Source organism: Lacerta agilis, chromosome 12 (genome assembly GCF_009819535.1).
Source record: "Lacerta agilis isolate rLacAgi1 chromosome 12, rLacAgi1.pri, whole genome shotgun sequence".
Taxonomy (NCBI): domain Eukaryota; kingdom Metazoa; phylum Chordata; class Lepidosauria; order Squamata; family Lacertidae; genus Lacerta; species Lacerta agilis.
The window spans coordinates 55,937,044-55,949,872 of NC_046323.1; the positions used below are offsets into that span (position 1 = coordinate 55,937,044).

The 12,829-nt window shown below is 55.9% G+C and overlaps 1 protein-coding gene across 7 annotated transcripts in view; it reads right to left on the reverse strand.

The window, feature by feature from the left end:
• Positions 1-4,356: 4,356 nt before the first annotated feature.
• The window catches only part of SMARCD3 (SWI/SNF related, matrix associated, actin dependent regulator of chromatin, subfamily d, member 3), a 41,227-nt gene continuing 32,754 nt past the window's right edge, over positions 4,357-12,829 (reverse strand). For 2 of the 7 annotated variants that reach the window (XM_033165540.1, XM_033165538.1), the window contains exons 5-14: positions 12,678-12,800; positions 11,871-11,966; positions 10,988-11,050; positions 10,196-10,297; positions 9,194-9,355; positions 7,862-7,959; positions 5,932-6,067; positions 5,439-5,561; positions 4,615-4,716; positions 4,357-4,518 (exon numbers count right to left, since the gene is read on the reverse strand). In XM_033165540.1, the coding sequence (XP_033021431.1) occupies positions 4,465-4,518; positions 4,615-4,716; positions 5,439-5,561; positions 5,932-6,067; positions 7,862-7,959; positions 9,194-9,355; positions 10,196-10,297; positions 10,988-11,050; positions 11,871-11,966; positions 12,678-12,800 (1,059 nt within the window). In that variant the 3' untranslated portion in view covers positions 4,357-4,464. The remainder of the gene's footprint in view (positions 4,519-4,614; positions 4,717-5,438; positions 5,562-5,931; positions 6,068-7,861; positions 7,960-9,193; positions 9,356-10,195; positions 10,298-10,987; positions 11,051-11,870; positions 11,967-12,677; positions 12,801-12,829) is intronic. The other 5 variants (XM_033165545.1, XM_033165544.1, XM_033165542.1 and 2 more) reach the window with 4 other exon arrangements.

The following is a 12,829-nucleotide window of genomic DNA, read 5'->3' on the forward strand; positions in this document are numbered from 1 at the left end:
AGGGATGGGAACATCACGGAGGGGCCAATGGGGGGCCACCTGTGTCTCCCAGGACACTTCTACTCCAAGGGAGCAAAATGGGTGGACAAGAGCCCAAGGGGGAGGGCGGCACTGGGGTTCCCAGGCGGACAGAGTGCCCTTCTTTCAGGCTTGAACCATCACCCAGTGGTGGTTTCATGGAAACTGGGACCCAGCGAGGAAGGAGAGTGGGTGCTGGAGCCTCTGACCATCTCTTCATTTTCAGACCTCTAGTTGTGGCTGGATTTTCTTCAGGCACCTGGTTCCTGGGCGATGTCCTGCTCTGCTCTGCCATTTCCTCTCTCCAGGCATTCCACCTGGTGACCGGACTCTTGCCCAAGGATGCTCATGCCACACAGTAAATGCTGTTTGCCTTCAGGGCTCTTGGTGGTTCTGTTCTGCCAACAGGCTCTCTGCTGGGGTTTTAGAGGTTCTGTGCTTGCAGACTAAAGACTCGCTGGAAAGGGATGCGGTTCACTCTCTGGGCAGGAAGATTGCGAGAGAGAAAGCAACAGCCCAAGAAGCTTTTGCATTTACAGTCAAACCTCAGATCCCGAACACCTCCGTTTTGGAACGTTTCGGCTTGTGAACGCCGAAAACCCAGAAGTGAATGCTCCGTTGAGTGCAGGAAGCTCCTGCAACCAATCAGAAGCCGCAATTTGGTTGTCGAACGTTTCGGAAGCCGAAGGGGCTTGTGGAACGGATTGTGTTTGGCAACCAAGGTTTGACTGTAGGCCTACTTGCTTTTGGCAGCCAAGACAGCCTCACCTGGATCTTGCCGTAGGAGTTCAGAGTGAAATCATTTCAGCTCAAGGCTGAAATAATCGTCCTATAATGTAGCCGCACACTTCAGGGTTCATAGTGGAGCCCTGGCCTGTCTTGCAAGGAAACGGGCAGCCACGAAAGGGGCCTTTGAGCAAGCCTGCAAAGAGGCCCAAAAGACAAGCAGTGCCCAGGCAGGCAGGGAAGTCCAGATCCTCTTCAAAAACACAGAATTGGAGGGCTGGAAGGGATCCCCCAAGGGTCATCTAGTCCAGCCCCCTGCAATGCAGGGATCCAGCTAAGATCCAAACAACACATTGGTTTCAGGTCCTTCACAACCAAAACATCTTTTTTAAAAAGCTGTTTTGCGATGACAGCAATTCTTTGAAATGTTGCATTTAATGGTTTCTTCCTACCTTGAAGTAATTTCAAGGGAGTCACTCCTAAAACCACCTGACAGGTGAGAGAATCCAAAGGTGATGATTAATGGCAAGCCGGGCAGGTGAGGCCTCTGAAGCCCAGCCACCCCACCCTCGAGGCCAGGGGACAATGGGGAGACCCTCCCTCTTTTGGACTCGGACCAATTCTTGTGGGCAGCATTGGTGCTCACAGCCTGACAGCGCGATGGGTCAGTCGATGTCCCACAATAGATCATGGCACAAAGGTGGGATGGGAGGGGGATAGACGCCTAGCAGTCTTGGCAGAAGGGAAAGCGTCTTAAAGCGCCAGATGAATAAAGCATTGGCATCACTCCATCGTATCTCACAGAATCCTAGCAGTGTGGAGTTGGAAGGGTCATCCAGTCCAACCCCCTGCAACGCAGGATACCTGTTCCCGTTTTGTTCCCTCTTGTCCCCTAAGCAGAGAGTTTTGCACTTGCCTCCGTTCCATTCCCATCCGACTCGATGAACCAAAATGGTTCTGCAAAGGCTGCAGTTCTCTCTCCGACACCCAGCTGCTCAAACCCACAAATCATGCGCAGTGGATACAAAGGAACAAAATCTTTATTATTTAAAAGCTTCTCTACGAATCACTCAGCACCCGACGACAAAGACACAGCAGCCATGGAGGAAGAGGAGGGTGGATGAGGTGGGGGGGGGAGTTTGGGTCTCACTCTCCACCCCACCCAACTCCCAAAGATGGGTGACCAGGTGGACCTGGGTGCAAGGGAGGGTTTGTGGGTGCCCCGGAGGAGGACGTGTGGAAACAAGACGCTGGAAGGGGAGAACAACAGAGCCGTGGTGAAAACAGGAAAAAACACAAACTGCGCCCCAGAAACAACATCTGCCTTGTCATCTGAAGTGGGGCTGGCACTAAGAAGCAAGAGCTCCCTGGGGGCCAGGCATGCAGCAGCACTCAGGCACCCCTGCCTTTGGCGCCCCCCCCCCACTCCACAGGACAGCATCCCTTTTGTCTTTTCTGCTCCCCCCTCAGCCTGGGAATTGCTGTGTCCTTGTAGAATTTGAAGGGACCCCCAGAGTCATCTAGCCCAACCCCTGGCAATGCAGGCACCACAACCAAAGGATCTTTGACAGACTGCCACCCAACATCTGTTTAAAGACCCCCAAGGAAGGAGAGCCCCCCGTGGGCAGACTGGGGTCCGGGGCATTTGGATGCTGGGCTCAGCACATGGTGGGTTTGCTTGGAGCAGGCACATCCTGGCCAAAGGGCAGGACCAGAACCAAGCCAGGACTGGCACCAGCCGAGACTCCCAGGGGGAGCTCAGAAGGGCCCCTCACCAGCCTCAGCCAGGCACAACACACCCACCCTGGCAGACCCCCAGGAGCGGCTGGGCAGTGGCTCAAGCCCAAAATAAAATGCCCAAGCCTAGACAGACTGAAAACATGAGAAGCCCACAGAGCAATGAAATCTACAGGCTGGCCGTTGCATTTGGGGGGCGCCAAGATAGAGGGGCAGCTGCTGCAGACAAGAGCCAGGTGTGGTCTCCGTCTGAAAGTGGCATTGCCACCCAGTGGTGAGACCTTACCCAGGGCAGGCAGCATGGAAGGAGGGTGGTGAGCAGGGCTGCTGCTGCTGCTGCTGTGGCAGGAGAAGAATAATCCTTTCATGGTCTGGGGGTGGGGGTGGCCCTGGAAGCCCCCTGCCAAAATCCCCCAGAAGTTTGGCACCAGGCCTGCGAATGCAGTGCGGAGGGGCAGCCCAAAGCGGAACCTGGGATCTGGCAGCTGGCCTCTTATCACTGAATCACAGGGTTGGAAGGGACCCCAAGCGGGCATCTAGTCCAACCCGCGCAAGGCAGGAATCGGGATTCCTGACAGATGGCCGTCCGACCTCTGTTTAAAGACCTCTGAGGGAGGAGGGTTCACCGCCTTTTGCTAAGTCTCTCTCTCTCTCTCTGTGTCCGTTTTGGCTTTGCTTAAATCTGCCAGAGGCCTGGCTAGTGAAGAGCATGAGAACGTAAGGAGAGCCTGCAGGATCAGGCCAGTGGCCTATAGCCCGGCATCCTGTTCTCATGAGAAGGGGAGCCTTTTGCCACCGCAGGGCTCCTCCTCACACTCCCTAAGGGGTCCCACGGACAGCAGGAAGAGGCAGACAGCAAGACCCTCTCCAGCGGCTGCCTTGGACATGGGTCTGAGCCTGCCAGAGGGCAGACAGGAGCGCAGACAGCCTCTGGGGCTGGCCAGGGGGCGGGTCTCCATCTCCATCTCAGCAGTGGGGGGGGGGCTCTGTTGGGAACTGCCATTGCCCACCACACCCCACACTCTTGCAGAGATAGATAGGAAAGTCAGGGCGGTGGGACAGGGCTTGTCGACAGAGGGGGGCCTGTAGCCTCTTTGGCCTTGCCAGAGGAAGAGGGCAGGGAACACGGGCGACGCAGCTGGCAGCCTGGAGACAAGGGGGCAGATTTGCAGGGGGCTCCACCCCATAGCCCACCAGGTGAGCACTGCAGCCCCCAGACCCAGGTCTCTCTGCAGCCTCCATCTGTCCAGAGATCCGGTGAAGTGGGGGGGGGGATTTGCTACTCATGTGGCCAGAAATGGCCTTGCAAAGGGGCATGAAGCCAGAACACCTGGAGGGCACCAGGACAGAGAGAGGAAGGAAGGAAGGAAGGAAGGAAGGAAGGAAGGAAGGAAGGAAGGAAGGAAGGAAGGAAGGAAGGAGGCAGGCATAGGAGCCAACTCCTAGGGGCCAATGAAATATTTGAGGGGGTCTGGGCCCCCCAAGGTTAATGGACATTGCCCTTCAAATAGTGTGCATGTGCCAGGACTTGTGATCAATTATCGGGGGGGCTTAGTTGGGTACCCCAATATTTTCTTCAAGTTGGCACCCCTGGAGTGACGGAGGGGAGAGAGACACACAGAGAGATTTAGGAGCACCTGGCCAATCCATTGGGCCCCTGCTCCCCTTCCAAGTCTAAGTCCAGGAGGGGGTGTCCTTCATTCTCCAGCATCCGATGATCGGCGTGAGCGACGTGAGGGGAGACCTCGTCCCCTTCCGGCCTGGGAGGGTCTCCGCAGCCGCAGGAGCAGGAGGAGAAGGTCGGTGGGGCAAAACACACTCGGAAGCTGGCCAGAGGTTGGTGGCACTGGTGGCGGTGTAAGGCAGACCTCCCTCCTTGGCCAGTCGTGAAGGAGGCCCACCCTCTGTGGGATGGGGGGGCACACGGGGAGATGGGTCAGTCCGCTGGCTCAGGGGCCGGCCAGCCAGGCCGGGGACCCCCGCTTAGGTGTTACGCACCCCCAGAGACTGCTCCAACTCCTGACGGCGCTGCTGGATCTGAAAGGGCAAAAGGAGAGAGTTGCGGGGAGGGTGTTGGAAGGGAGCACGGCCCTGCCAGCCCTGCCCAGCCTGCCTCCAGCTTAGTCCTCTTACCTTGCAGTAGAAGTACCTGCTCACGGCCTCCTGGGACCACGGCTCGTGGTAAAACTCTGCCCTCCGCTCCTCCTCGGGATTCCCCACCACGTCGGTCATCACCTGCCATGCAGAGGGGACAAGGTGGCGTCAGGGCAGCCCCCCCCCAGCTCTGGGCATTCTGCCGCGTTCTGCACCAAGGGCAGTTTCCAGACAGCAAGTACTGGAAGCCCCCCCACAGAGTGACTTGGAGAAGTCCATCAGGGGGCATTTTGGTGGGTCCCAACAAAGGCATTGCCTGACTAGGACCAACACGACAGGCGCCGATGAGATTGTGCGTGGCATGGAGGAATCAGCAAGCAAGGGAGGTTTCCTCCCTCTCTCCTAAGGCTGGAACGAAGCTGGTTGTTGGGAGGAGGTTCAGGGCAGGGGAAAATAAGTCCTCCTTCATGCAGCGCAAACTGTGGAACTCCCTCCCACTGGATGCAGTGGTGTCCACGAACTTGGATGGCTTTTAAAGAGGTTTGGAGGAGGAAGGAGCTACTGATGGCTCTGTCCTGGCCACAATGGCTACGGTCTGCTGCCAAAGCTTTTATACCCTGCTCTATGCCGCCATTTCGCTGGCTAGTGAGCCACAGGCTCCAATCCATCCTTCTGAACAGCCACTGGGAGCAAGGCCCCCGCAGGATCCTTTTGCAGTGACTTCGAGGTATTTTAACATGTAAAAACAGCCACAGACGCGGTCTTCTTACCCTCCCAATAAGACCCTATTTCAGACGCCCCATCTGTCCCAGGCCCTTGTGCACTTAGGACCCCCCCCCTCCACACACACACAATAGACCTACCTTGAGATCCCTGCTCTGGGATCGGAGGAGATCTTGGATGTACCCTTTGGGATCTTTGGAGAAGCTGAGCATAAAATCCCTCTGTATCTTCAGCTGGTTGATGGATTCAATTGTCTCGTGAATCTGAGCAGGGAAGGAAAACAGAGGCTCGTTTCTCCTCGTGGGAGCAAGGATTTGCACCCAGTCCCCAAAGGGAGCCCTTCAGTCTTCACACCAGACCGTATAGCCATGCTGTGATTTATCTGTGATGGCAGGGGGTCAGACTAGATGACCCTTGGGGGTCCCTTCCACACCTACAGTTCTACAATTCTACAATGCCCCCAGTGGTACTGATCCCCTCAGCTGGCCATAGTTCCTCCAAACGAAAAGCCCCTGAGCCTCCTAACTGAGTCCCCCCCACCACGTGCCACATCCTGGGAGCCCCTCCCCAGCACCCCAGGCCCCCAGTGCAGATGCCTCTTCTCCCCACACACCCGCCCTGACCCCTAAGCACCTTGTTGTCCAGGGCTGTGATCTCCTGCTGGTTTGCTGTCGAGAGGAGGAAGCTGCTCATCTGCCCCTTCAAGGGGTCCTCCACTTCCACGTCAATGTCGTAGCAGGCCGTCTTCTTCTGGTCATTGGGGTCCACACTAGGAGGGGAGTCAGGGGGGGCGGGATCAGGCCTCTGGCCAAGGTGAGGCAATGCTTCCAGAAGGAGGCACCTTGTAGCCTGGTACGCAGGATGAGACCCTCCCTGCCCGCAGACTGTCTCTCCAGAGTGGTGCATGCTCTGGTTATCTCTCGCTTGGACTACTGCAATGCGCTCTATGTGGGGCTACCTTTGAAGGTGACCCAGAAACTGCAACTAATCCAGAATGCGGCAGCTAGACTGGTGACTGGGGGCGGCTGCCAAGACCGTATAACACTGGTCCTGAAAGACCTACATTGGCCCCCAGTACGTTTCCGGGCATAATTCAAAGTTTTGGTGCTGACCTTTAAAGTCCTAAACGGCCTCTGCCCAATAGTAATAATAATAGTAATAATTTATTATTTGTACCCCGCCCATCTGGCTGGGTCTTCCCAGCCACTCTGGGTGGCTTCCAACAAATATTAAAATACATTAAAATATCACAGATTAAAAACTTCCCTAAACAGGGCTGCCTTCAGGTATTTTCTGAATGTCAAGTAGTTGCTTATCTCTTTGACCTCTGATAGGAGGGCGTTCCACAGGGCGGGCGCCACTACCGAAAAGGCCCTCTGCCTGGTTCCCTGTAGCTTTGCTTCTCGCAGCGAGGGAACCGCCAGAAGGCCCTCGGAGCTGGACGTCAGTGTCCGGGCAGAACGATGGGGGTGGAGACGCTCCTTCAGGTATATTGGCCTGAGGCCGTTTAGGGCTATCAAGGTCAGCACCAACACTATGAATTGTGCTCGGAAACGTACTGGGAGCCAATGTAGGTCTTTCAGGACCAGTGTTATGTGGTCTCAGCGGCCACTCCCAGTCACCAGTCTAGCTTCCGCATACTGGATTAATTGCAGTTTCCGGGTCACCTTCAAAGGTAGCCCCACATAAAGCACATTGCAGTAGTCCAAGCGGGAGATAACTAGAGCATGTACCACTCTGGCGAAACCTGAAGGAGCGTCTCCACCCCCATCGTTTGGCCCGGACACTGAGATCCAGTGCCAAGGGCCTTCTGGTCGTTCCCTTGCTGCAAGAAGCCAAGTTACAGGGAACCAGGCAGAGGGCCTTCTTGGTGGTGGCACCCGCCCTGTGGAACGCCCTCCCATCAGATGTCAAGGAAATAAACAACTATCTGACTTTTAGAAGACATCTGAAGGCAGGTTTAGGGAGGTTTTTAATAATAATTACCACCTACATTTCTGACTGGTGCAGAATGGTCTACCCTCACTGGCAGAGGTTTGGGGCCCCTCCCAGCCCCCCAGCCCCAGAGGCCTTCTGCATGCAGCTCCTTGTGGCTTTGGGGTCACAACTCTGCCGCTACTTCTCAGTGAGCACAAAAAGCGCCTCCGGCCCGGATGGTCATGGGGAGATGGCCTTCATCTGGCCCTCGGCGCCCTCTTCCTGGACCCCACATGCTCATCCCCCTTCCTACAGACCTCTTGGGGAGCAGGCACTCCATTAGCCTCAGATCTCCTCCTTGCAGAGTCGGGACCCTTCCTCCACATTGCGCTCGCTAAGAAAACCCACAAGGGGGCACAACGGAATCTCAGTCCTGCCCACGGCCCCTGAAGGAGTTAATGCACCCTAGGAGGAGGGGAGGCAGGGTTTCCCCCTCCCCCCACCCCAGCAGCCCTGAAGGGCAGGGGACCACAAGCCACCAACTGCCGTCCCACCAGGATTGCGGGGGGTTGGACTAGATGACCCTTGGGACCCTTTCCAAGTTTGCACTTCTCCGTGCTGGAGGACAAGGTGGGGGCCGCCTGACCTGATGATGTGGTTGATGACAATAGGATCCGGTGGAAGCAACAAGTTCGTCAGCCTCTGTGGGATTTCGGAAAACTTTAGCCGTGGGCAGTCAAAGATCTGAAACCATAAAGGGAGGAGTGGCTGGGTGTCAGGAGGTGGGTGGCCCTCAAAGAACAACCCCAGTCCCCCCCCCCCCGATGCTGCAGTGCCTCCCACCCACCTCCGATTCAAGGCAAAGGAGCTTCCCCTGCAAGGGAGCCCTTTGGGGCTCAGAAGAGAACAGAACAGGGGGGGCAGCCTAATAGGAAGGCCTTCTTCCGGCAATGGGAGATGGTGGCCCCATGGAGCCCAGCCAAGGTTGGAGGCCTGGGAAGGGGCTCCAATTCATGTCCAACGCCCCCCTCTCACCCCCCACATGGGGCGGACTCCCTCAGAAGGAGGTGGGCTCTCCTTCGTTGGAAGCTTTTAAGCAGAGGTTGGCTGGCCATCTGTCATGGATGCTTGAGCTGAGATTCCTGCATTGCAGGGGGTGGACTAGAGGACCCTTGGGGGTCCCTTCCAAGTCTACCATTCTATAATTCATGTGCTCCAAGGAAGGGCCTGGCACTCCCTGGCTAGGGCCGGGTAAGACAGCATCCCAAACCAGCTTGAAGTCCATATTGTGACATCAGTTTCATAGTTTTCAACCTGGCTTTATATTGCAAGTCATGATGCGTTATGCAAAAAGCACAATTTGGGGGGAAACCGTGAAGCCAGCTAATAATACGTCTGCATAGCTCCATCCTCATTTCAGACATCGTGATATATCAGTACAGTGGCACCTTGGCTCTCGAACTCAATCCGTTTGACTTCCAAAACGTTCGCAAACCAAGGCACGGCTTCTGATTAGCCGATTGGCCCCGGAAACAATGTCGACAGCCGAAACGGACATTCGGCTTCCAAAAAACGTTTGCAAACCGGAATGCTTATTTCTGGGTTTGCAGCGTTCAGGAGCCGATTTGTTCGTCAACTAAGCCGTTGGGGAACCAAGGTACCACTGTCTACTGCAGTGTTTAGCTGGTGATACATCACGAAGCTGAAAAGCAGACATTGCCCAGCCCTATCCGTGGTCCCTGGGGATAAGCCAAGATGCTCCAGGAGGTCCTCTCCACTCTCCCTTGAACTCCAGAGGGACAGGAGAGGCAGGAACGTTGGCAGACACCTCTTTTCCCATGCTTCCTTCTCAGTCTAGGTCCCTCCTTCCGGCACCCAGAGCCCCCCAGGCCCCCTAGGGCAGCTGCTGGGTGGCTCACAGCTTCTGCCCTGCCAGCCCCTCCTGGGAGGTGGGGTGGGATGAGGAGAACGGACTCACCTGCTGGAAGTACTTGTCGCAGTTGATGTACTCCTTGTCGTGGGAGTCCTGCAGCTTGTTGGTCTTGATGTACTGCCAGAGGGCTTGGATGATGGCCGAGCGTGTCTGCGTGTGGATGCCCAAGAGGCGGGCGAGGCGGGGGTCCAGCTTGAACTGGGGGGGCTGCAGGAGAAAGAGGGGCCAGGAAGCACCAGGGGGTGAGAGGCTGGCTTGGGCTCTGCATCGAAGCCGGCCGGGTCCGCTCCCTCAAGCCCACCGCCCACCCTGGGGTGCTGGTCTCATCTCTGGTGGCCAGGGGTGTAGCAAGGGGGGGCGGGCCACCCCGGATTCCATAATGGAGGGGGTGACAAATTATCAAGGAACAATTTGGGGGGGGGGAATTTTTTTGAAACTTTTTTTTTGGAAATGCCTGCTCCAATGGTCTTTTCTTGCTATACTAGGGATTATATAGCTATATATGAAATTTCATGTATATCGGTTAATATCTTGACCCTCCCCCACCACCAAAATAGCTGTTCACTTGGCTGTTTTCCTATGTCATGAAGGCTGAAATTTCAGTTCAGAGAACACTTACTGTTCCCAACCCCAACCCTGTGGAAAGCCATCTAATTAGACTTTAATTTGATTTTGAGATGTTTTTAGGAGGTAATTTAATTATTGTTTGATTTTTATACCAATGTTATGTATCTGATGTTAGCCACCCTGAGCCCGACTTCGGCCGGGGAGGGCGGGATACAAATAAAAGTTTATTATTATTATTATTACTTGTTATTATTCCTTTGTAAGGAAATATGAAATAACGTAAAACCATTTTTGCGGGGGGGGGATCAATGGGGGGGGTTGACAAGAATTTTTCCGCACCGGATACCACCTGACCTTCCCATGCCTCGGGGGGGGGGGTAACCCTAACCCCCGGGTACCAATTTACCTTGCTATGCCCCTGCCGGTGGCGCTGAACATACTCATGTGCCCAGAGACACACACCCCCCATGTGCCACTGACCTGGTAGTCCAGCATGAGCAAGAGGGTGCAGCGCACAGTGACGTCCCCCGGCCTCTTCACCTGGAAGCCGTCCGTCTCCTGGGTGGTGGGGGTCCTGTGCCACTGAGAGGGAGAAGCAGAGGGCAGGTCAGGGCCAAGGCCAGGGGCAGGGCGGGGCTCTCAGCAGGGCTCATCCATGCAAAAAGACATTGCGGACACCTCCAGGTGGATGCAACAAGGTAGAGGTTTAGAAAAGTGTGCGTGGCACGAAGAAAAGTGGACAGAGAGAGAAGTTCCTCCTCCCTCCCTCATAACTGGAACTCGTGGTCGTCCCGTGAAGGTGAATATTGGACCATTCAGGGCAGATCAAAGGAAGGACTTATTCACGAGGCACAGAGTTAAACTGTGGAACCCCCTGCTGCAGGAGGCAGGGATGGCCACCAACTTGGACGCCTTTAAAAGAGAGTTGGACCAATTCATGGAGGGGGAGGAGGCTTTGGACGGCTGCTGGGCGATAATGCTGGGAAGCCCTGGAGGGGAGAGGGCTCTTGTGCTCGGGTTTCCCATAATGTGCATCTGGTTGGCTACTATGAGGACAGGATGCGAGGCTAGACGGGTCCCCATTGGCCTGATCCAGCAGGCTCTTTTTAGGGCATGACGTTCTTACGCTCTGTCTAAACTGGGCGAATGGGCGGTAAAGGGGTAAATGCAAATCAGTGTCCACACGGGTAAAGTGATCTGTGCCTGGGCAAAAAATAAAAATCTCAATTTCACGCATATACGGTCCTGGGGTCTGAACTGGCAGGGACTGACCAGGAAACAGACCTTGGTTCTTAGTGGATAGCTTGACGGAGATTTCGACCCAGTGTGCAGCAGCTGTGGAAAAAGGTGAATTCCATGCTGGGCGTCATTAGGAAAGGGACTGGAAATCAACTGCCAATATCACAACGCCATTATGCAAATCTCTGGTGGGGCCACATGCAGTTCTGGCCCCCTCGCCTCAAAAAGGGTGTCCTGAAAAGATTCGGAAAAGGGCGACCGAGATGCTCGAGGGGGTGGGGGGGGCGACTCTCCCAGGAGGAAGAGCTGCACCATTTGGGGCTTCCTAGCTTACAGAAGATGCAAGGAAACAGAGGCGTGGAAGAGGTGTCTGGAATTATGCACAGCCCGGAGAAACAGAGGAGAGAGGAAAGGTTTTCGCCCTCTTCCATGAGACTGGAACTTGTGGGTGTTGGACGACGAAGATGGATCTTGGGAGATCAGGACAGGAGAAGGAAAGGGCTTCTTCAAGCAGCAAAGTGTTAAACCGTGGAACTCACTCCCACAAGAGGTAGCGACAATGGCAGCCACCAAGGGCAAATCCATGGAGGAGCAGGAGGAGGAGGAGGCTGCCACGGGCTCCTAGTTATGAGAGATGCCTCCAGGGTCAGAGGCAAACATGGGAGGCCAGGACACTGGACTGGGAGGGATCCTTTGGCCTGGTCCAGCTGGCTCTTCTGCTGCTCTTCTGTGCATATTAAGAGGGCTTGAGAAGGTACCATCCCTGTCTGAATGGCCACAGGCAGCATCCCTGGTGGGACTGAAGGGACCACCTGGGAGATGGGATGCAGCAATGGGATGCAGGGGCGGGGAGGAGCTCCCTTTGCCTTGCCCAGGCAGGGCCTGCTTTCTACCTGGGACCGAGGGCACCACTCACCTCCACCAGGTGATTGTCTGGTCCATACAGGTCCTTGTCCAGTTCAATGACCAAACTCTTGAAGAAAGAGGAAAACTTCCTTTTCTGCTTGCTGAGCTGCGGAATCGAGAGGGAGAGATGTCAGAGCATGGGCAACTTCCCACAGGGAACGAGGAGCCGCAAGGGTCTCAACTCTAGGCCGGCAAGAATCATACAATTGCAGAGTTGGGAGGGACCCGAAGGGTCATCCAGTCCACCCCCTGCAAGAACAAGGGATGAGGCCCTGGTGGGGAAGGAGGTGGCTCCCAGTCCCACAGATGGTTGGGAACAACATCCAGGCCCCACTGAGCCCCAAGGCCAGCACCAGATGCTCTCTGGGGACTCCTTCTTCCCCATCATGTCTGCCCCCTTTGGCTTGGGGCATTTCCCCAGATATTTTCCTTTTCTCGGACCCCCTCCTCCCCCTTCTTCTGGCCCTGCCTCCCTCATCCTTCATGCAAGCTCCATGGATGCACTGCTGCAAGGGATCGTGGCCTTGCCTGGCCCGGGACCCTGGGCGCTCCCCTCCCCCCCCCACCTCTGCACCTCACATTTTGGCTTTTGCACTCCGGGAGTGAACCAGGAGCCCACTGTGTCAACTGCCTTGGCTCTCCAAGGGGAACTGAGGCCCACAGCAGGTGCCTCTTGCAGCCCTGGCTTCCCTCATCCTCTGCCCCTAAGCTGCTTTCCCCAAAAGCTGCCACACCTGGCCAGGTGGCTCGGCCGGACTTCTTCCCCGGCCCCACAGAGAGATACAAGAGCAGGTAAGTCCACCTGCCCAGAGCTTACATCGTCCAGCAGTTTGCCTTCCACCCGCAGCTCCCACGAGGCGATGCTGCCGTCTGAGTCGTCTGCGTCCGACTTGGCCGGGTTGAAGGTGTTGGAGATGTAAAGGCGCAGCTTCCGCTTTTGCTGTTGGAGGGAGGAGAGTCTGAGCTGGG